Genomic DNA, 22882 nt, shown 5'->3' on the forward strand with positions numbered 1-22882 from the left:
AATAGCACTGATTTTCTGGGGATCCATGGCTACCCCATGCACAGAAATGATAAATCCTAAAAATTGCACTGATGTCTTTTCGAACTCGCATTTTTCTGATTTGAGATAAAGCCGGTGTTGTCTCAAGATGGTGAGAACCTGCCTGACATGTTGCCGATGTAATTCTTTTGTGGCTGAAAAGATGAGAATATCGTCCAAGTAGACTACGAGGAAGTCATCTAAAAATTGTCGAAAAATGTCATTGACTAGATGCTGGAAGGTGGCGGGCGCATTACAGAGCCCAAAGGGCATGACCAGATACTCGAAGTGCCCGAATCTGGACCTGAACGCAGTCTTCCACTCATCTCCTGCCCTTATTCGGACCAAATTGTAGGCGCCTCAGAGGTCCAATTTAGAAAAAACCTGAGCTGATCGGAACCTTTGAAAGAGCTCGGGGATTAGAGGCAGCGGGTACCGGTTCTTGATGGTAATTTTGTTTAACTCCCTATAATCAATGCAGGGTCTAAGCGATCCATCTTTTTTCTCGACAAAGAAGATCCCCGCCCCCGCTGGCGAGGAGGAGGGACGGATGAACTTCTTACTTAAATTTTCTTCAATATAGACCTTGAGGGTCTTCAACTCAGTCTCTGACAAGGGGAATATGCGCCCAAAGGGAATTTCAGATCCGGGCAAGAGGTCAATGGGGCAGTCATATGACCGATGTGGTGGGAGACAATCGGCTTGTTTTTTGTCAAAGACATCCTTGAAGTCTAGGTAGGCTGGAGGAACATGCTGTAGGTCTTCAGGTGGAGTAGCTAGCGTGGAGCAGGCGACTGGAGCGGGTGCGAGACAGTGCTGGGAACAGTAGGTGGAAGGGAAGCTGACTTCTTTCTTGAGCCAATCAATGCAGGGCAGATGAACTTGTAGCCAAGGGAGACCCAGAATGATAGGGAACATGGGGGACGGGATCAAGTCCAAACAGAGGAACTCCCGGTGCCCAGAATCTGAGATGGCACAAAGAGGAAGGGTTTCCTGGGTAATCAATCCGGAACGGGGAAGAGAGCCATCAGCCAGATGAACTTGCAGCTGAAAATCCTTGGTACGGCAGGGGATACGCAGCTTTTGGGCCAAGGATGAGTCCAAGAAGCAGCTGCAGGCCCCGGAATCAATTATCGCCGGCAGACGTGTTGCCCCTTCCGGGAGCTGTAGGGAAAGAAAGAGGATAACATAAGTCTGAGGCAAACTGGTAACCGGGAAATTGATAGCAGATGGAGGTTTCGACTTACAAGGCCTTACTGGGCAAGTGCGCAAAAAGTGTCCGGCGGCTCCGCAGTACAGACAGAGGTTAGATTGACGCCTCCGGAGTCTTTCTTCTGGAGTCAGGGGGGCCCGTACTATACCAAGCTGCATCGGCTCTGGGTCGGGTAATGAGGTGTTTGGTGGAGCTGGGTGAGGCGGAGGTACTGGAGCATATCTTGGTGGAACCCAGTTAGGCCGGTTGGACTGGAACCTCTCCGAACGACGTTCTCGAAGGCGCCTATCCAGCTGAGTGGCGGTTTGGATTAAATCCTCCAGAGAGGCAGGGGGTGCCGACCTTGCAAGCTCATCCTTTAGGTTCTCAGAGAGGCCCTGGCGGTATTGGTACCTGAGGGCCAACTCATTCCAGCCTGTGTCAGCAGACCACTTTCTAAATTCGGCGGTGTAGTCTTCCACCGGCCGTCTCCCTTGATTTAAGCTGTGCAGAGTACCCTCTGCGGTGGCTGCACGTAGGGGGTCGTCGTATAATTTCCCCATGTGGGTGAAGAAGGTGTCCATAGAGTCAAGTATTGGACTGCGTTGTTCCATTAAGGAGTGTGCCCATGCTTGAGGCTCCTCAGAAAGGAGAGAGATTATGAATCCAACCTTAACAGCTTCGGTCGCAAAAGTTCTAGGTTGCAAGGCCAGGTAAAGGGAACAGGCATTCTTGAAAGCCCGATATTTCCGGCGGTCGCCTGAGAATCGCTCGGGCATGGAGACCCGGGGTTCGGGATTACTCCCCATCATGGCAGGGCTTGCAGGAGCTTGGGCAGCAGAAGGTCCGGGTGAAGAGGCTAGGGCCGCAGTGGATGGACCTGGGGAACCGGCCAGTTGTTGGAGGCGGCCATCAATCTGGAGGTAGCCTTCCTGAAGCTTCTGGACTGCCTCTGTTAAGGCGGAGACCTGTTGGCACAGCGTCTCAAAGGGTGAGCGCGCCCTGTCGGTCTCAGACATCTGGCTGGTTTGTACTGTCAGAACCTGTACTCACCGAGACCGAGATGCTGAGGGCGGCTCACCTTTGCGACCCTGTGCAGACCACTCCCTGGAGTTGGGACAGAGGAGGGACGGCACAAGGAGGCACCGGCGCCGGGAGCTGGCAGGAAGACTTGGTGCAGCTGACAGAAGCAGGGCAGGTGCAGAAGACTGGAGACAAGCGTTGGTCAGGCAGGAACTGGTAGGTGAGTCTGGTAGGGTCCACAGGAGATGAGGGCAAATCCGAGTCACAAGCTGAGGGTCAAGGGCAGGAGAGTTCAGAGGGAGTCCATGAGAGCAAGCCGAGGTCAAGGGGCAGGAGACAACATCAATCCAGGTAACGTTAGCCAAAGGGTCAGAGGTTCCGGGTGAGAGGAGAGTCGTCAGGAATTCCGGGTCAAAACAGGCAGGTACGGCAACAGGTAAACACATAGGAGCTGAAGACAAACCAGCAACCTGTTCAGGGAAGGCTGCTGGTTTAAATAGGAATGTCCGGCCTCTGATTGGCCCCAGGGTTGCCGCATACATGCACGTGCGCGCTTCCACGCACACGGCGCGCTGCCATACCGCGCATGCGTGCGCGCAAACCACGCACAGGCATGCGCCGAAATGTCATTCTACTGGGCATGTGCGAGAATCTGTCAGAGATGGAGCTAGTACCCTGACATTGTTTTATATTTGCAGTCCCCAAAATCTAACTGGCTGCAGCATTCAGTGCATGAATACTGAATATCAGTGTGTTACTATTCAAAAGCAGTGACATAAGGGCCCTGGTATTTTGGGTTATGGCCCTGTTCAAATGCATAAATTCACTAACTCCACTCATATAACAATAACACTGGGCACAGGCATTTCAAAGATAACAAGTATCCAGGGACACATTTTAAAGCAGACGTAAGAATACTTAGAAACATCTCTTCCTTTTCTAGACTCGGAATAACGTATTTATCCATTGCCATGACCTTATTTGTACAGTGTGCTGTTGACAAGGCTTGGTTTTAATCTGCAGTATTGGCTGCTTGCTATACTTGGGTTGTACAGATTTTTAACTATTTGCTTAACTTTCCCAACCATTTAGCACTGATTACTGAGTATCCCATTCCCTTTTTAAGTGAAATAGATCAAATGGATTTTTGTATTTTTAATATAAAATAAATAGTTTATATAGCAAAGCTTTAAAATGTAATATCATATACAACATATAATATAGACAAATTATAATTCTTATTACTGGTCATGTCATACAGGTCTGTGCAGCCCAGCTTCTACCTAGAGATTTCCCTTGCATAAATCCATCTAACTGGCAGAAATTTGCTCTCTGGATACTGTATACAAATCTGAACAGCTCTGTTTCTTCAATATAAATATTTCATAATGTGCAGTTTTAGGAAAATATCAGACTCACAATAGGTGTGGTGTATAATGATGTACCATGGCAATAACTGCAGCGAAACATAACCTAAAAGTGACACCTAGTGGTCAACTGGTATATTGCAGAACTTTCAGCTTCATCCAGCTGTTTCATTTATTTTTAACTCGTATTTGATTATTTTGCAAGCACTCTATGAATTAAATAGACCATTCAAGCAAGTCCTAGAAACAGATACTCTAATGTTGTTACCACGTGTACAGCCACATCAATTATAGATTAAAAATGTTAATGCATTTTAATTTAATTAGGCACCCAATCTGAGTTTACATTTTCTCTGCAGGCTTTTGTGGGTTTTGTTTGTGTGCTCCAATTTATTCTCAAAGCCTAAAAAAACACTTGAAGGTATTTAAAGGTAACCAAAATAGACTTTTGTTGTGTATTTGGTTATATTTTTAGTGGGAATATTAGATTGTAAATCCCTCTGGATTATAGACTGATGTTCCTCATGCTGTGCACATTGCTGCAGAACTTGTATGCACGTTAAAAATTTGGCATATATGTATGAATAAATACTCTATACATTGACAAAATGTTGGTGCTATTTTGGAAACAAAACTATGGACACAATGCAACTGGATTCTAAAGTGATCTTGACCTTGTCTGTACATGAAATAGTGAGCAACCAAACATCCAACAAATGGTAATTTACAGTCTCAACACTTAAAACAAGGAATGAACCAAAGACGTTGTGCATTCTGCTTTTTTGTGGAAACATATTTACTAGGTGGATTAGTAGGGTTTAGCTGAAGCTGCTTTTCTAGTTTGGGATCTTTATTGATTGAATAAGTACATTGCAGAATGCAAATAATTTATGGCTACTAGCATTGAAATTACTGCAGACAAGCTGAATGTAAACAGAGCAATGTTTACGCTGGACTGGGTTTATGATAAAAACTCTAAAATCACAGGGACAGAAAGAAGAAATTAAAGTTTAAATGTGCAATGTTGCCTGGCATACTTGGTATATAAAACACTAACATGTTCTAAAAGTACAATAAGAAGGTTAAATGCAGATATGGTGCATATTCCTTAACCAGCCCTGTCCACACGCTATTTAAAAAGAACAAATGCCTCTCCTGTCTGTTTTCATTTATACTGCTGTATACTGAGGAAGCGGTGACACTCTTAAAATATGAATGCAAATATTTGCCAGCACACCACAGATCATCTAGTGTGGGCCGAAACTTTTATTGAAGAGTGATCATATCATATGAAAAAGGCAAAGTGCAACATTTTAGAACTGTGCGGGACACCTTTGTCACATGCCTGATGAAGGGGTCCTTCGCACCTCCAAAACATTGCACTTTGTCCTTTGTGATGTGATCCACTTCCAATAAAACTTTTGGATGACACTAGGTGATCCATGGTGTTCTGGCAAATTTGTGTATTGATCTGTGATGTCTCCAATCTCCAGCTGGCTGTTGCTGCAGCACCCACTACGATCGAACCCATTCCAGGAACATGTGCGATGGGGAATATCTTAAAAAGATAGACTACTAATTAATTCCAGTGATAAGGGCATATAACACTTTGGTTATGTATAAAAGAAGCTTCCTCCACTAATATTAAAATGGAATTATCCAATGCCCTTTGGTCCATGGTCCGTAGGCATGTATCGGATGGAATACTGTAGGTATTGATCTGCCCGCTTCACCAAAACACTTCCCGCTTCATGTTCCCCCTATTTCTATTTCTCACTCTCTCTCACCTTCCCAATGCTGCAAAACACCTCATACCAGTCCAGTGTTGCCAACCTACCAGATTGAAATTTACTGGCACGACACCCGAAATTTACTGGTGCAGCCACGTTTTTACTGGCATTTCACAAAAGTTACTAAATTACATTTTTAGGTGCAAATTTCAGTATTTAGGCTACAAACAAGTACGCTAGGCATTAAGGTAAAAAAACATATTGTTGTTATTTTTGATATATAATAAGGGCAATTTATTTAGTCACATCACCCCCTGCCTCCATCCCCCTCTGCCACCAACACCCCCTGCCTTCACCCCCCTCTGCGGTGCCACAATCTCCCCCTGCCTCGAATTTCCCCCTGCCTCCAATCTCCCCCAGGCCCCCTGCCTCCAATCACCCCCTGCCTCCATCATTCCCTGTCTCCATCCCCCACTGCAGTGCCACCAACAACCCGTCTCCATCCCCCACCCTCTGCGGTGCCACCAACACCCCCTGCCTCCAATCACCCCCTGCCACTAACACCCCCTGCCTCCAATCTCCCCCTGCCTCCATCCCCCTCTGCGGTGCCACCGCAGCCACCATCACCCCCTGCCTCCAATCACCCCCTGCCTCCAATCTCCATGCGCAGTTCCAAGCCCAACCGATCTCGGTTACTTTTACTGGCACATTCCCGCAACCACGGACATTTACGAACAGGGGAAAAAAGTGTCCGTTTTTACGAAAATATACGGACGGTTGGCAACACTGTACCAGTCCACTGGAAGAACCCACGTATACCGAGTGAGCTTGAATGGGTTCAGAAGGTGCAGGAGAATATGGAGGCGGAGGAGTGGCTGGCTACCTGTCAGGGTACTCGAGAAAAATTTAACTCCACCTGGGTGGCCTGGGGCACCTATATTTCTGATTCTGCTCCAGTGTCTTCCAGTCTTGATGTAGCTTTGTTAGCCATTGCAGACCCAGCATTTAAGCAGCTTGTCCAGGCAGACCAGAACCTAGGAGTTAGTGCCCTTGATGTTGCTGCATTTAATTGATAATGAACCAGGTGTGAACTTTTTTAGTATGACAGTTTTCACAGTGTTCTTTGGTTTTATACGCTCTAAGTTAATTTCATTTAATTCTAATCATACTATTATTTTTTTTATTTTTTTTCCCAGAGTTGCAAGCCTATTGTCATAATGCTCTGAGTTTCCATAAAAGCTTCTCTGCCCTTTATTTGGGGAGACAGACTAGGACCAGTCCACGTAGATCGAATATCTGGGACAGGAGAGGATTCACTTGTTATGTTGTGCTTGTTTTTCTCACTATCATCTTTTTTTATATTTTTTGATGGTGTAGCATCTGGAGATAATTATTATTTCTCATTATTTTGTACTGCTTAAAAATGTTAAATAAAGATTATACAAAAAAATGGAATTAGCCTGGGCAGACTACAAAGATCTGGTTGAGAAAGATAGCCAATGCCATTTTTCAAGTGGGCCAGGACAAGATAAGTTAAATGTGCTGGCTGCAATACTTTTCATTTATCAGGCTAAGAACATTTGAGTAAGTACAGAAAATACCTATTGATCTTGCCAGAAGTGCAGTGTCTTTGGCACTTCATGTGAACTGAAAAGACAGCGAGACCAATGTTACCTTTCGTATAAATTACCATTGACTACCATATAATAGATATGAACAAAGGCAGACATGCTTGAAGTCTGGCCTGGGTGGCAACCATGGCCTCTTTCCACGGATGCAGTGGAGAAATCAGTGTAGACAAGAAAGGGACAGGAAGTGTGTTATTGTCAGAATAACCAAGTGAGGGGAAAACCACTTGAAAAATGGAAACTAATGCAGCCAACACATCTAAGAACTGATAAACTGCAATATATAACATTTTTGTTTTTGGGTTTAGATACACTTTAAAGTAGTGATGCTAAACATACTGTACAAACACGTGTTACAAAAGCGTAACTGCGATCTGTGTTTACAAGCTGTGCATCTGATAAACAACATATACAAAGAGGTCTTTTTTAAGCAGAATTAGTTTGACTTTAAGAAACATATTGTGAATGTATAAGTATATAAGATAAAAAAAAAAAATCCACGTATAACATTATTAGTTGCAGGGCCGGTACAAGGGGTGGGCAGAAATGATGGATGCCCTGGGCGAGACCATTTACTGGAGGAAGGGGGGCGCAGCAGAGGTCACGCTACAGGCCGCCTGTCCTGGGGCCGCTTTGATCTGTGGCTTCAGCGCTCCCCTCCCACCTCCTCTTCTTGTTTGTCACACAGCGCCGGTGTCCTGACCAGGAGCGCTGTGTGTCAGGGAGCTGGTTCTGTGTGTGTGTTCGGCGGTGCCGTAACAAGGTCCCGCCCCCCAGACTGGCTCATGTGGTAGCAGATTGAATCAGTGTTCCGCCTATCAAACGAGATGGTCAAGGGGCTGGACCTTGTTACGGTACCGCCGAACACACACACACCCAGCTATGTGACACACAGTGCTGCGGGAGATGTCAGATGTGTGATCCAGGGCAGGCTATGGTGAGTCTGCATTCATAGGCAAAGTGAGGATGCGATTATGGGCACAGAGAGGCTGAAATTACGGGCACAGAGAGGCTCAAATTATGGGCACAGAGAGGCTGTGGTGGGCACAGTGAGGCTTGTATTATTGGCACAGAGAGGCTTCAATTATTGGCACAGAGAGGCTGCGATTATGGGCACAGAGAAGCTGCGATTATGGGCACAGAGAGGCTGAAATTATGGTCACAGAGAGGCAGCGATTATGGGAACAGTGCGGCTGTAATTATGGTCACAGAGAGGCTGCGATTATGGGCACAGAGAGGCTGCGATTATGGGCACAGTAAGGTGGCATTGATGGGAACAGTGAGGCTGCATTAATGGGCACAGTGAGCCTGTGATTATGGGCACAGTGAGGCTGCGATTATGGGCACATAGAGGCTGCGATTATGGGCACAGAGAGGTGGCATTGATGGGCACAGCGATAGGCTGCATTTGATGGGCACTGGTGAGACTGCATTGATATCTTGTATCATGTCTGCAGTCTCTGACCATCTTTAGTATGATGTCCTCAGTCTCTAACCATCACCTGCATCATGTCCTCAGTCTCAAACCATCTATTGGTTTATGTTCTCAATCTCTGACCATCTTTTGTCTTATATCATGTCTGCAGTCTCTGAGGGGAGTTTGCTTAATTAGCAATGGTATTGGTAATATGCAGCAGGAATGGGGTTAATGCACTGTCACTGATGCATTAGTATAGATCCCATCGTAGGCGCTGCAGCTTTTCACAGCGGGGGGGCACAGTCTTTTATCTTCGCCCTGGGCACCGAATGACCTTGTCCCGGCACTGATTAGTTGTAATAAGTGCAACAAGTTTATCTGCAACATATCATTTCATGATGTGTTCTTCAATGCTGGAATACCTGATTATTCCCTGCTAGATATACTTTCACATCAAAAGGACTGTATCCTCGCTTCTCACAGACTCCGGTCAGCATTTCCCGTATATTAAGTCCAGGTCTGACAGCAGTCAGGGAGGCTGTGCCATCTGGGAAGTAGACACAGCAGTATTTGATATGCTTCCACTCTGTTTCACGCTCCAAGCTGTTAGTGCGACTATTTTCATTCTGTAAGGAAAAATATAAACCACCAAGTAAGCACAATGATTAGAAGATGCAATGATATTTGCTGGGAGTGCTGCCTGTCTAAAGGGATTGCAATGAATATTACATTACAGAGCATAGTCGCCAGTGGCAATTGCTGTGTGCCCCACAAATCTGGGGTGTACTTTTGTAAAGATGTATTATTGGAATTAAGGACAGGTGGATGGTATGTTTTTTTTTTTTTCTTGACAATTATACTTATAACCACTTGCTGACCAGCCACCGTTATACGACGGCAGGTCGGCACGATCCTGTGAACCGTCATAGCTGTACGTCAGTCCATTTAGGCAGGATAGCAGTCACTGCATCGCGGAGGTGCCAATGCTCGTGACCAAGCGATCGCGGGCACGAGAGGCAGAACAGATTGCTAGGAACCACGATCGGTCATCTACTCTAGGTCAGTCCCATCCCCCTACAGTTAGAAACACACATTTGGGAACACAAATAACCCCTTGATCACCCCCTAGTTTTAACCCCTTCCCTGTCAGTGACATTTGTACAGTAACAGTGCATTTTAATAGCACTGATCACTGTATAAATGCCAATGGTCCCAAAAATGTGTCAAAATTGCCCGATGTGTCCACCATAATGTCGCAGTCCCAATACAAATTGCAGATCGCCGCCATTACTATTAAAAAAAAAAATTATAATAAAAAAAATGCTATAAATCTATCCCCTATTTTGTAGACACTATAACTTTTGCGCAAACCAATCAATATACGCTTATTGCGAATTTTATTACCAAAAATATGTAGAAGAATACATATCAGCCTAAAAAAATTGGGGATATTTATTATAGCAACAATTACAAAATATCGTGTTTTTTTTTCAAAATTGTCGCAATTTTTTTGTTTATAGCGCAAAAAATAAAAATTGCAGAGGTGATCAAATACCACCAAAAGAAAGCTCTATTGGTGGGAAAAAAAGGACGTTAATTTTGTTTGGGTACAGCGTTGCACGGCCACGCAATTGTCACTTAAAGCGAAGCAGTGCCGAATCACAAAAAATGGCCCGGCCATTGGGCAGCCAATTCTTCAGGGGCTGAAGTGGTTAAATGACATCTGGGCACAGTAAACACACTGTAGGTTCAGTACCTCAGATTTTCCAGAGAAGGATGAAATTAGGTCTAAGCTTGTTGCAGAATTGAGCGATCCCTCAGATTCATGTCGAGTAAGGACTTCATTGTTATCAGATGAATCTATAAATATAAAAAAATGAATATTCAATGAGATAAATATTATATATTTACCAACATAATTGTTTTCTTCACAGAACTATTAATTGTGCACAGAATAAAGTACCATTTGCTGAGAAATACAGTTAAGCATTATAGAAGATTACATACCGGTACTGTTATGCCGCGTACACACCATCACTTTATGTGATGAAAAAAAATGACGTTTTTAAAAACGTCACTTTAATTGACTGTGTGTGGGGGAAAACGTCGTTTTATGTCTTGTAAAAAAACGACCAAAAAAAATTGAAGCATGCTTCAATTTTATGTGTCGTTTTTCAAAAGTGCACTTTTTACTTCACAGAAATTGACCGTGTGTAGCAAAAAACGTAGTTTTCTAAGACGTTTTTTCATCCACGCATGCCCAGAAGCTACTTATGAAGCAAGCTTCAATGGTAAAACGTGGTGGAACGTAACCTCACTTTGCAAGATCATTGTGAGAAAACGGTGGTGTGTAGGCAACTTCGTCTTTGAAAATTGAAGTTTCAAAAACGTCATTTTTTACTTCACAGAAAGTGTCGTTTTTTTTCATCACATAAAGTGATGGTGTGTACGCGGCATTAGATTTGTGTAGCACCCTCCTAGCAGAGGATGCTAGTTAAATTTAGTTCTTGGCTCCTTCTGTAATCAAGGGATTGATGATTGTTTGGCCTGGTCTGTACCAGGCTACACAGGCTGGAAGTTTGATTGATTTCCCTTGCCACTGGAAGAAACTTTCAGAGCTTAGGGCGGAAGATTAAAAAAAAAAAACAGCCTGAATATTTATCTGGTTCCAGCCAATTACTGATGAGGAATTTCCACAAGGGGGCTGGAATGGGGATAAATAGTCTGAAAAACTGAAGAGCTGGGATCCTTCTTCCCAGGAGGGTTCCAGAGCCAGAAGGGCTGCTGTCCTTGGGCAGCCCATGGACTGTAGAGCTGCTCTAGAAGCTTCAGTGGTGTCAGTGCTGGAGGCCTGGATGGACTTTTCATGGAGCTGCTTGTAGAACCTTATCACAGAGGGTTTTGGTACCGAAAGGTGCCGTCTCACTCACTGGAACCTGTCTGAAGGAGGCTGGGAGATGGCAGCTGTTCTGGGGACTTGTGAGTAAAGACCATAAACTGATCCCTGTGACTGTGTAGTGTTTTGGAAACTGCACTGGGTACCAGCAGTTGTACATTAGCACAAGGCAACCAATAAAAGACTTGTCCTATGGTTTTCAGCTGTGAGGCCTTAAATTGTGCAAGATGCCCTCTATCCATTAGGTGCCAAGAATTTCGTAGTATCCTATGCCCCGATTCCCTCTCCTGTTAAAATTTCTATCAGCAAAAAATCTAAAATAAAAGGATATCCCCTAGACCAGGGGTCTTCAAACTTTTCAAACGCAGGGCCACTTTATTGTCCTTCAGACTTTAGGAGGGCCGGATTGTGGCCAACAGGGGCAGGAAATGTCACGGGCCCAGCATCAGTGAGAATAAATATGGCCTTGGATTTGGTGGTCAATAGGAGGAGAGGTATACCCCCTATTAGTAAGAGGAATAGTATCCCATCATTGGTATCAGTGGAATATATAGTGCCCCATTGTTGGTGTCAGTGGAAGAAATAATGTCTCATATCAGTGGGAGGAATTGTGCCCGAGGGCCGGATAAAGGCTAGCAAAGGGCCACATCTGAAAACCCCTGCCCTAGACTGTATTATTGAATGAACCAGTGCTTGCGGTGATGGGCAGCCTCTGTCCTACAAAGGTTCGAGTGATACTCCGGCTGCCAGGTCAGTGAGAGAGGCCTGTCCGGCTACACTAAACCCACTCAGGCAGGAGTGGTACGGAAAGTGTTATATATGGGAACAGGACTGTTCCAAATACTACGCCTGAATCTGCTGTTCTCCTTCTTCCTGCAAACTCTATCCTTTCATCACCAGTTCATTGTTTTTACCCGGCTGGGTAATAAAGAGCACAAAAAAGACACTTGTTGCGGACATTCCTTTACTATTGCTATATGCACCTATATACCCAAAACAACCAGCAGCTCCTCCGGGGGTAGTGCTACATCAGATTCTGGCATCCTTCCTTGCTCTGGTATATGGAAGGGGCCATCATAATTAGTAGGTCTTAAGGGCAGAGTGCTAAATAATATCTAACCTTTTCTTAGTGAGAAATATACAGTAGTTGTGTGAATGCTGCCATTATTGCAGGACTTCCTGACATGCTGTGTACAGTATGTGTGATAAGGATATACACTTTATCTCGTACCTCAGAAGCATTTTAATGAAGTGCTTAGGAAGCTGGATCAGCTATAGTCTCTTCATCACTATGTACAGCAGCTCCTTTTCCACACAAGTTTCATTGGCCTGATTGTGTAATGAGTGGATGAACTAGTTACACAAGTAACCTGAGACAGGCCTATTAGATAAAGTTCTATTTTTACACTGGTTGTAAGCAAACAGTACTGTGTCCTTAGAAACAGTGGGCCTTATTTATCAATGCATTTGAATTAGGAACTGTGTTGCTTTACAGCAACCTACTAAATACAAACCTATAAAATTATAAATAGAGAATGCAAAGTGTAATCCTTAGAGTGTATATTTATAAAGGGAAAAGTAAAAAAAAAAAAGTAAAAAAAGTAAAAAAAAAAATCAAATTGTGGTGAGTCTGAACTTGTGATCATAGGGAATCAGCATGATCCAATAAGGATGGTCTATTAATCTTATAAGAAAGTACAGTATAGGATTTCCTCTTAGGAATATTACATCACAATGGACAGGGAATCCGTTGAACAACTGAAATAACAGGCTGGCAAATCTGAAAATAGAGCCATTCCAAGCTGAATAGCAGAATTAGAAGTATGGGTTTTATTTATTTTGTAGAATCATAATTACCTTTGCCAAATTTTAGAGAACTGAGCAATCAAAAAAACGCTGATCACTCGGTTCTCAGAGCTCCCTGAGCAGAAAGCTGGAGACTGTCAGTCACCCCTGTCTGCTCTGCCCCCTCCTTGCTGACTGGAGCGCTGGGCTGTTGAGGGGGCAGGAGCAGCTGACTCAGGCCCTCAGCGGCTCGCTTGGGAGAATGAGTCGGGTGCCGGCTCTGTGACATCAGCAGACAGCGGGCTTAAGCCTTGGTCAGATTTATCTCTATGTATTTAAATGTATCCCCCACAGTTATTATCTTTTGTATCACTTGACCCTCCTTCCTAGATTGTAAGCTATAACAAGCAGGGCCCTCTAATTACTCCTGTACTGATTTGTTACTGTACTGTCTGCCCTCATGTTGTAAAGTGCTGCACAAACTGTTGGCACTATATAAATCATGTATAATAATTACTAATAATTTATTGCAATTGAGTTAAAAAATACAGTTAAAATGGCCATACGTGAGTAGAATTCCATTAGACAAAAATACATTTTAAAACATTTGTTAGATTTTCTAATAGTTATTGAGGTCAAAACAACAATTGTTTTCATCAGTAATAAAAAAAAAAAAAAAAAAAAAAAACAGAGATGGAGGATAAAAAATATGTGACTATGGTTTTGTTCTGGAAATCCATACATTTCAAAGTCAAATGTTGAAAGCTAAGGAAATTTAGAAGCAATTTTCAACAACCTCTCTGATGGCAATATCAAATGTACTGATCAGATTTTCCCTACGAACCTTCATAAGAAAATCTACCAGAGTATGGCAAGCCTTTCTAAAAATGCTTATCTGTTTGGTGTGTTAAATTATGATTTCAATTAGTTTGGCAGATCTGAGGTTTTTGTATCAACCAAAAGCCTGGTACACATGGTGACAATATCTGACGAATGATTGTTGTTTTTTTTTTGCATTCTAGTCTCATATCGAAAATTAATAGATTACTTTGTAAGACAGAATACAACTTCCCACAATGATGTAATATATTGTATCGTAATGTATTTTTTTCATTTCCAAGCATGTGTGGTCTTAGTCACTTAGGCAAATACTGTACTGATTAAATGAAAATAGTTTGTTCTGTTATCACACAAGAAAAAGATTTGTGCTCGTCCCTTTGGATAATTTTGCATAAACTGATCGGCTCTCGAAAGCTGTGTACCAACAATCAGTTTCCAAGCTAAAGGTAGATTGGCTACCATGCACAGCTGCACCTGAAGGCCTCTTGAGAAAGAGAGCCTTGAATGATGGGGGCATGGCCAGGTGCTGGACAAGGTAGTTGAGCTCAGAAAAGTATTGCCCCAGGGAATTCTGGGTCTTTTGAGGAACGTGGCTGGAAGAGCTGCCCACCCTCCCACCCCTTTTTTCTTATGGTATGTCAGAGCTTGCTGCGGTTTCTTTAACCTTGTCAGCATAAAAGTTGATGTAATGGGCTATGCCATTGATGGTAATTGGAAGTAGTCTGTCTGTCCAGCACTTATGGTAAGGACAGACCCACTTTTGGAATTGCATGCTCACAGTACAACTGTGACTGGCAACGGTTTAAAGTGTTCACATTTTATGTGTTGGAATTTAAATAAAAAAATAATAATAAAAATGTAAATTAAAGCTGTGGCCTTGCCCTTTCCAACCTAATGGTTGTAAGTGTGTTTATTTAAATGAGGGGGCAAGGGTGAGGGTTTCTATCCATTTATGTTACATTTGATTTGTACCTGGGCCCATTGCACCTCAGCAATCAAGATTTTGCACTCTCTAGTTTTAAATCAACTCCCAAAATTCAAGGCGAAGTATGGCCTCATCAAGAGAACTATAAAGGGGGAATCATCATATACAGCCTATGACCATAAAAGTTGAAAAAAGAGAAAAGTTGTAAAAAATATTAGATCACCATAGTAATATAAAAAAAATATTTGTAAGAAGCTTTAACATTCCATTACAAAACTGTGACCTAAGAAGTTAAGTAAATAGGCACTCTGATAAATCTGTACTGTTATTATGACAGTTTGTGTAAATTCTAGGATTTATGTTTATGAGTGTTTTGATTTAGAGGCTCTACAGAATTTCTAGGTGCACATAATGCTACTATATTACATTACTTGATGATTATAATTAGTTCGCAAATCTGGCTCACTGCTTGCCCTAATCACACAAAAAAGCATCATTATTATTAACCACTTGACAACTGGGCACTTAAACCCCCTTAATAACAAGACCAATTTCCAGCTTTCGGTGCTCTCACATTTTGAATGACAATTACTCAGTCATACAACACTGTACCCATATGAAATTTTCGTCCTTTTTTTCCCACAAATAGAGCTTTCTTTTGGTGGTATTTGATCACCTCTGGGTTTTTTTTTTTTTTGTGCTATAAATAAAAAAAGACTGAACATTTTGTAAAAAAAAAAAACATTTTTCTTAATTACTATTATAAAATTTAGCAAAAAAGTAATTTTTCTTCATAAATTTGGCTAAAAATTTATACTGCTACATATCTTTGGTAAAAGTAACCCAAATTAGTGGATATTATTTAGTCTGGGTGAAAGTTATAGGGTCTACAAGCTATGGTGTAAATTACTGAAAATTGATCAATTTGATCAACTGATGAACTGACAGCTTATATCTGGAAAGTAGACATTCCAAGGTAGTTGGTAAGAGGCATTGTTAGTTTTTTGAAGTTGTCATTTTTCCCACAATTCTTTGTAAAATTAAGATTTTTTTTATTTTTATATTTTTTTCACACCAAATTGTCATTATAAAGCCTCGTACACACGATCGGACATCAATCAAACTTTCCCTTGGATTTTTGTCTGAAGGGAGTTGTCAGATCACAGCCATAGCATACACACTCTCTGACTTTTATGGCAACAAACACGAACGTAGTGATGTTTCAACGTACTGACGAGAGTTCAAAAGAGGAAGTTCAATTCTCCGGCGTCACCCTTTGGGCTCCTTCTGCTAATCGAGAGTTAGTAGAGGTTTAGTCTGTGTGCATTTGCGATTTTCAGTTTCGTGCAATTTTGTGCATTTCTGATGGTCTGTTTGTCAAGCAAACATGTTGCGCAATGGGGTTGCGCTAACTTGATCCACAAAAAAATATAGAAATATGTTTGATTCATATAACCAAAATACACTAATCCAAAGTAAAGACATTTGTTTTCACTCCGTCAGTATCACCAGCAAAGCAGCTTTTAGTATTATCACATTGTAAAGAAGAAGAGAATGTGTGCTGCTTTTCTTGATTTCAGAACGTGCCGCGTCACGAATGTGCTATTTCAAATACGAACACTAGTTTTACCAGACAGAAAGCTTCCAGGTTGGTTTTTGCTTCTGAGCATGCGCATTTGTACTTTGTACAAAAGTCTGATTGCTTGCTGTACACACGGTCGGACTAGGCACCATCGGGCTCTTGTTGACGTAAAGTTTGTCTGTTTGCAGACCAAACTTGTTGTCCGATGAAACCCGAAAAAGTTTGTCCGATGGAGCGTACACACGGTCGGACTATTTTGATTTTGCTCATTTTGAAGTTTGTTGGCAAAAAGTCAGACCGTGTGTATGGGCCTTAACAGGTTATTTCTCTCACATGGCATGTGCATTCAACAAACGACCCCCCAAAATATATTCTGCTGCTCCTCCTGAGTATGGCGATACCACATGTGTGAGACTTTTACACAGCCTGGCCACATACAGAGGCCCAACATTGAAGTAGCACCGTCAGGTGTTCTACAAGCATAAATTACACATCTCTCAACCACCTATTACAATTTTAAAGGCCCTGGAGCACCAGGACAATGGAAACGCCCACAAAGTGACCCCATTTTGGAAAGCTAACACCCCAACGTATAATCTATGAGGCATAAAGAGTCTTTTGAATGGTTCATTTTTTTCCAGATGTTTTTGGAAAATGTGGAAAAAAATGAAAACGCAATTTTTTTACACAAAGTTGTCCATTTATAGGATATTTCCAACACATAACATGTACATAGCAAAAATTAAACCCCAAAATATAATCTGCTGTTCCTCCCGAGTATGGCGATCCCACATGTGTGAGGCTTTTACACAGCCTGGCCACATACAAAGGCCCAACACTGAAGTAGCAACTTCAGGCATTCTAGGAGCATAAATTATACATACATTATACACCCCAAAATAAATTCTGCTACTTCTCCTGAGTATGGTGATACTACATGTGTGACCTTTTTTACACAGCCTGGACACATAGAGGCCCAACATCCAAGAAGCATCATCAGGTGTTCTAGGGACATAAATTACACATCCAATTTCCTTACAATCTATCACATTTTTGAAGGCCCTTCATATTTCTAACACAGCATGTACATACCAAGAATTACACCCTAAAATACATTCTGCTGCGTAAAGGGTAAAAAAAAGATTACCTATGGTTTTAGTAGTGCAATTGTTCACAGGAGGAAAGCCCTGATCCAGGCAGCAGGCAGGGACGTGGTCAGCGACAGTGAATGGAATTGTCCGGGCAGCAGGCAGGAATATTGTCCATAGTCAGTACAGGCAGGGATACAGTCCAGGGTCAGTGCAAGTAGAGACATTGCGAGTAGTGCCAAAATATTGGTCCTGGTAGTAAGCAGGAACATGGTCCAAGTAGCAGGCCAGGAAAGAATGGGGACAGGGGTAGAGGCTTCTCCCACCCAAATCTCTTTGAAGCCTCCGAGTCTCCAGACCCTAATCCGGGAATGAGAAAACTAAAAAATTTGTTTTTTCATCCAGAAAAACAATTCTGGAGCCCCTCACATATGTAAGACCCCTGTGTTCCCACTAGCATAGCAGGGTAAAAGATCAATCCAAGAGGCAGGCAAAAAACATGGTCAAACAGTCCAGGGTCAGTTCCAGAGCAGGCAGAGGTAGGTACAGTTTAGCGTTAGGCAGAAGTGTAGTCGTATAACAGGCCAGGATCAGTTCCAGAGCAGGCAGAGGTAGGTACAGTTTAGCGTTAGGCAGAAGCGTGGTCTTATAACAGGCCAGGGTCAGTTCCAGAGCAGGCAGAGGTAGGTACAGTTTAGCATTAGGCAGAGGCGTTGTCGTATAACAGGCCAGGGTCGGTTCCAGAGAAGGCATATGTATGTACAGTTCAGTGCAGTGGCATAAGGGGTGTGGAGGAAAATGACAGAACATGAGAACTACGTTTACCATACTTCCCTAATAATGTTGGGAAGTATGGTAACGGCGGAAAAATACACCTATACAGAGGCCTGGTTGGGAAGGACAATCGGGACAATAAAACGTGGTGTCTCTTCTGACTCCTCCTCTGGAGCACACACAGCATTTCTTCTGACGTCTTGTGCCTGTTTCACGGGGGGGGGGGGGTTTCTAAGGAAAGTGGCATTCATGGAGTCTGCTCATGGAATCAGAGCAAATATTTTCTGGTAGGCTTTCAGGGTACAAAAGGGCGGTGATAACTTCTTCTTGGTAGTGCAGATAGGATACGGGGTGCACTGTAGATGTTTTGTAAATAACATAAGTGTTAGGCCTCGTACACACGGCCGAGGAACTCGACGTGCCAAACACATCGAGTTCCTCGGCGAGTTCAGCCCTGAAGCCGCTGAGGAGCTCGGCGGGCCGAGTTCTCCCATAGAACAACGAGAAAATAGAGAACATGTTCTCTATTTTCTCGACGAGTTCCTCGGCGGCTCCATCGGGCCGAAAGTGTACACACGACAGAGTTTCTCGGCAGAATCCGGCTCTGACCGAGTTTCTCGCTGAATTCTGCCGAGAAACTCTGTCGTGTGTACGAGGCCTCATACATGACTAAAGTGAAAAAATAAATGGACACTTTTTTATACCAGTGGCAGGATTTTCTTGTGGAAAGGTAGGGTTCAATCATCTGATCAGTGAAGTCCACTCCCCCCATAAACAAATTATAATCGTAGATGCATGCTGGTTTCTGGACTAGGCCATTTCTTCTGAGGACTTACACGTAGGTGTCGTTGTGGATTGATGTGAGCATGTGGACATTTCGTCTGTCCCTCCACTTGACAGCCAATAGCTCCTGGTTCCGCAAAGATGCTGTCTCTCCTCGTCGTAGCTTTTCATTGATGCGTTTTTGTGGGAAGCCCTTTCTATTGGCTCTTACTGTACCACATGCTGGGGTGTCCCTCCGGTGAAGATTGGGGCAGGGGCAGGCTGGTAAAAAAATGATCCACATAAAGGTGGTATCCCTTTCCAAGAAGTGGATAGACAAGCTCCCAGACCACTTTTACGCTGGCTCTGATGTACTCTGGGCATTCAGGGGGATGCAGTTGGGAGTCCTTCCCTTCGTACACCAGGAAGGCGTAAATGTACCCCGTGGCTCGGTCGCAAAGTTTGTACAATTTAACCCCATATCGGGCCCTTTTGCTGGGAATAAACTGTTTGATGCCCAGCCTGCCTGAGAATTTTACAAGGGACTCTTGTATTCTGTTCGGGGATATATAACTGGGGAAATGTTTCAGAGAAATAATTTAGGAGTGGCCGAATTTTAAATAGTTTGTCAAAAGCTGGGTCATTTCGGGGAGAGCACTGGGTGTTGTCGTTATAGTGGAGGAACCGCATAATTATTAGGTATCTGGATCTTGGCATAAGGGAGGAGAAGAGTGGCATGTGTTGGATGGGTTTGGTAGACCAGTAGGAGTCCCATATTGAAAGTTAGACCCAAGAACATTTTGAATTCCTCTACAGTTAGTTCTCTCCACCCAAAGGGACAGGCATAACTGGAATCAGGGTTGCTTACTATGTACTGCTGTGCGTAGAGGTTGCACTGGGCCACAATGGACGATAGTAAGTCTTCTGTAAAAATCAAATGAAAAAAATCGAGCATGGCGAAATCATCCTTGTTCACCTGGACACGCGGCTGGGCGGTGTAAGGGGGGATATTTGCTTCTCCGGAATTAGGGGGAAGCCACAGGGGGTTTTGAAGGGCATAGGGAAGGCTGGCATGGCGCTCCTATCCCTTTGGGGCTGAGATGACACCCTACTGGTGCCTGGCCTTTGTTGCAGTGGCACTGCTCTTGGGGTGGACGGCACTGCTCTTGGGGTGGACGGCACTGCTCTCGAGGTGGATGGCCCTGGCTGCTGGTAGTAGGCTGCTGCTCCACGCCAGAATGCCTTCTTTTCATGGGCACATTTTCTTCTTCCGATTCTGTGTCAGACCCACTGCTTGTAACTGAATCGGAATCTGACTGAGACTCAGAGAGCTCCCCGCTGCTCTAGTAAAAAATGTTTTTGCCATACTGGTGGCTGGTGAGGCTGCACTGCAGAGCACTGTGGTTGCACGGGCAGCACAGCTGGGCACAGAGGGCACTGATGTGGCACTGCAGTGGCTCAGGTGGCACTGATGGGCACAGGTGGCACTGATGTGCACTGTAATGGCACTGGTGTGGCTCTGGTTGAAGCAGTGTGGCACTGGTGGCACTGATTAGAATAGAGGTGGCACTGGTGGGCCCAGGCAGCACTGGTGGGCCCTGATGTGGCACTGCAGTGGCGCAGATGAACACTGAGGGGCACAAGTGGCGCAGATGAGCACTGATGGGCACAAGTGGCACTGATGGGCACAGGTGGCACTGATGGGCACAGGTGGCACTGGTGTGAACTGTAGTGGCACTGATGTGGCTTTGGTGGCACTGGTGGCACAGATGGCACTAATGTGGCACAGATGGCACTATTGTGGCACTATTGGGGGAATGCTGGGCACTGCAAAACACTTACAATTGGCACAGGGTAGCTCTCCTCTCCTCTCACGCTGCATCTGTGTGAGGAGAGGAGAGCATGAACTTGCGATGACCTACTACTGTGTGTTTTGTTTACATTTGTGATCGCTCTGTCATTGGAAGGAGCGATCATGTGGTAAAGGACCGCCATCATTGGTCCTTTACCGCGATCTGTGTTGCGCCGGGTCCCGTGGACCCGGCGAGCACGGATGTTCCCAAATGCGCACCCCCGGGGGCGCGCGGGAACGATTCTCTGGGAGGATGTCAATGCATGCCCTCCCAGAGTTAAGCAACCGCCCTGTAGCCATCATTCGGCTATGGGCCGGTTGCTAACTGGTTAATAGGGATGAGCCGAACAAACCCCCCCCCCCCCCCCCCCCCCCCCCCGGTTTGGTTTGCAATAGAACTTGCGAACAGGCAAAAAATTTGTGCAAACACCAATAAAGTCTATGGGACATGAACATGAAAAATCAAAAGTGCTAATTTTAAAGGCTTATATGCAAGTTATTGTCATAAAAAGTGTTTGGGGACCCAGGTCCTGCCTCAGGAGCAGTGATTTTATTAATCCTTAAAGTGAAACAATAAAAATGAAATATTCCTTTAAATATCATCCCTGAGGGGGGGGTGTCCTTAGTATGCCTGTAAAGTAGAGCATATTTCCCATGTTTAGAACAGTACCACAGGAAAATGAAATTTCAAAAGGAAAACATTTCATTTAAAAGTGCTTGCGGCTGTAATGAATTGTCGGATCCAAGCAATATAGATAAAAATCATTGGGAAAAAAATGGCATGGGTCCCCCCCCACACATTTAATTACCAGGCCCTTTGGGTTTGGTATAAATATTAGGGGTTGTGGAGATGAGGCCCTTGTCCCTATCAACATGGGGACAAGGTGTTTTGGTTGGACCCAAAAGCACACTCCCCATGTTGAGGGCATGTTGCCTGGTACATTTCAGGAGGGTCAGAGGCGAATATATTTCTAAGCTATCTAGGTTACAGAGGGAGGCTGCACTCTCGTTGGATGAACTGGAGGCAGAGGCTAGATTGGAGGCGGGGTATGTGGAATCTCCCAATCAGGACTCTGAGACAGCTCTCGATTTATAGAATGAAACAAACAAAAGAAAAACTTCTATATTCTTCACAGAGGGTGTGAGTTTGGTGACAAAAATGGCCAGCTCTTGGCTTGGCTGGAGAAGGGCCGAAATCTGTCCATGCATATTACTGGGATTAGGGACACTGGTGGAATTCTACTCTCCTCCCCGGAGCTTATTAAAAAAAATGTTGTTGAATTCTTCCAGACAGTGTATGCGTCCAAGCCAAAACTGTTTTTTTCCCCCTGATGATCTGCAAGCTTTCCTTGACTCTATAACTCTCCCCACGTTGACTAATGCAGATAGAGAGCAGTTGGGGCAGATATCTCATTTGAGGAGGTCCAGCTAGCAAGTAGGAAGTTACGGGGGGGGGGGATTCCTGGGGCTGGCAGTCTCCTGACTGAATTCTATTCCCAATTTGAGGAGATCTGCCTGATCCACCGAGAAATGGTGGCCGACGAGATCGCCAGGCCCTTTTGTGGACCAGATACCGACACAAAAAGTTAGTCAGACCTCCGAAACTGAGCCGTAGTGGATAAGTACACCCGCAAAGCACATACCACTTCTAAAGTATGCAGCACAACCTCCTTAGGATGCGCCGGTCGAGGACACAAGGATGAAAGTACAATGAATAGAGAATGATGAGCGCAAACTGAAAATCTAAAAGTGAATATCAAGACAGTCCTAAGGACTGATGACAATCTATTAAACACCTTAACGATTTCAAGGCTGTGAACTATAATAGTGAAAAACCCTCAAACTAGTGCAACTGATGTAACAAATATCTGAATAAAGTCCAAAACTATATATCAACATTTGAATAAATCAATCTGCTGTGTGAATGGTGAGAAAGACTTCTGCCCTTTAGACATCAATGTAGAGAATCTGGATGAGTCTTCACTAAGCTTGAGCTCACAGAG

At 44.0% G+C, this 22882-nt stretch overlaps 1 protein-coding gene across 4 annotated transcripts in view; it reads right to left on the reverse strand.

Moving 5' to 3' along the window:
• Positions 1 to 22882, reverse strand: part of RGS14 (regulator of G protein signaling 14) — a 186202-nt gene that overhangs the window by 50756 nt on the left and 112564 nt on the right. For all 4 annotated transcript variants that reach the window (XM_040344454.1, XM_040344453.1, XM_040344456.1 and 1 more), the window contains 2 exons: positions 10132 to 10235; positions 8798 to 9001 (listed from right to left, as the gene is read on the reverse strand). In XM_040344454.1, the coding sequence (XP_040200388.1) occupies positions 8798 to 9001; positions 10132 to 10235 (308 nt within the window). The remainder of the gene's footprint in view (positions 1 to 8797; positions 9002 to 10131; positions 10236 to 22882) is intronic.

This window comes from Rana temporaria, chromosome 3 (assembly GCF_905171775.1).
Source record: "Rana temporaria chromosome 3, aRanTem1.1, whole genome shotgun sequence".
NCBI lineage: Eukaryota > Metazoa > Chordata > Amphibia > Anura > Ranidae > Rana > Rana temporaria.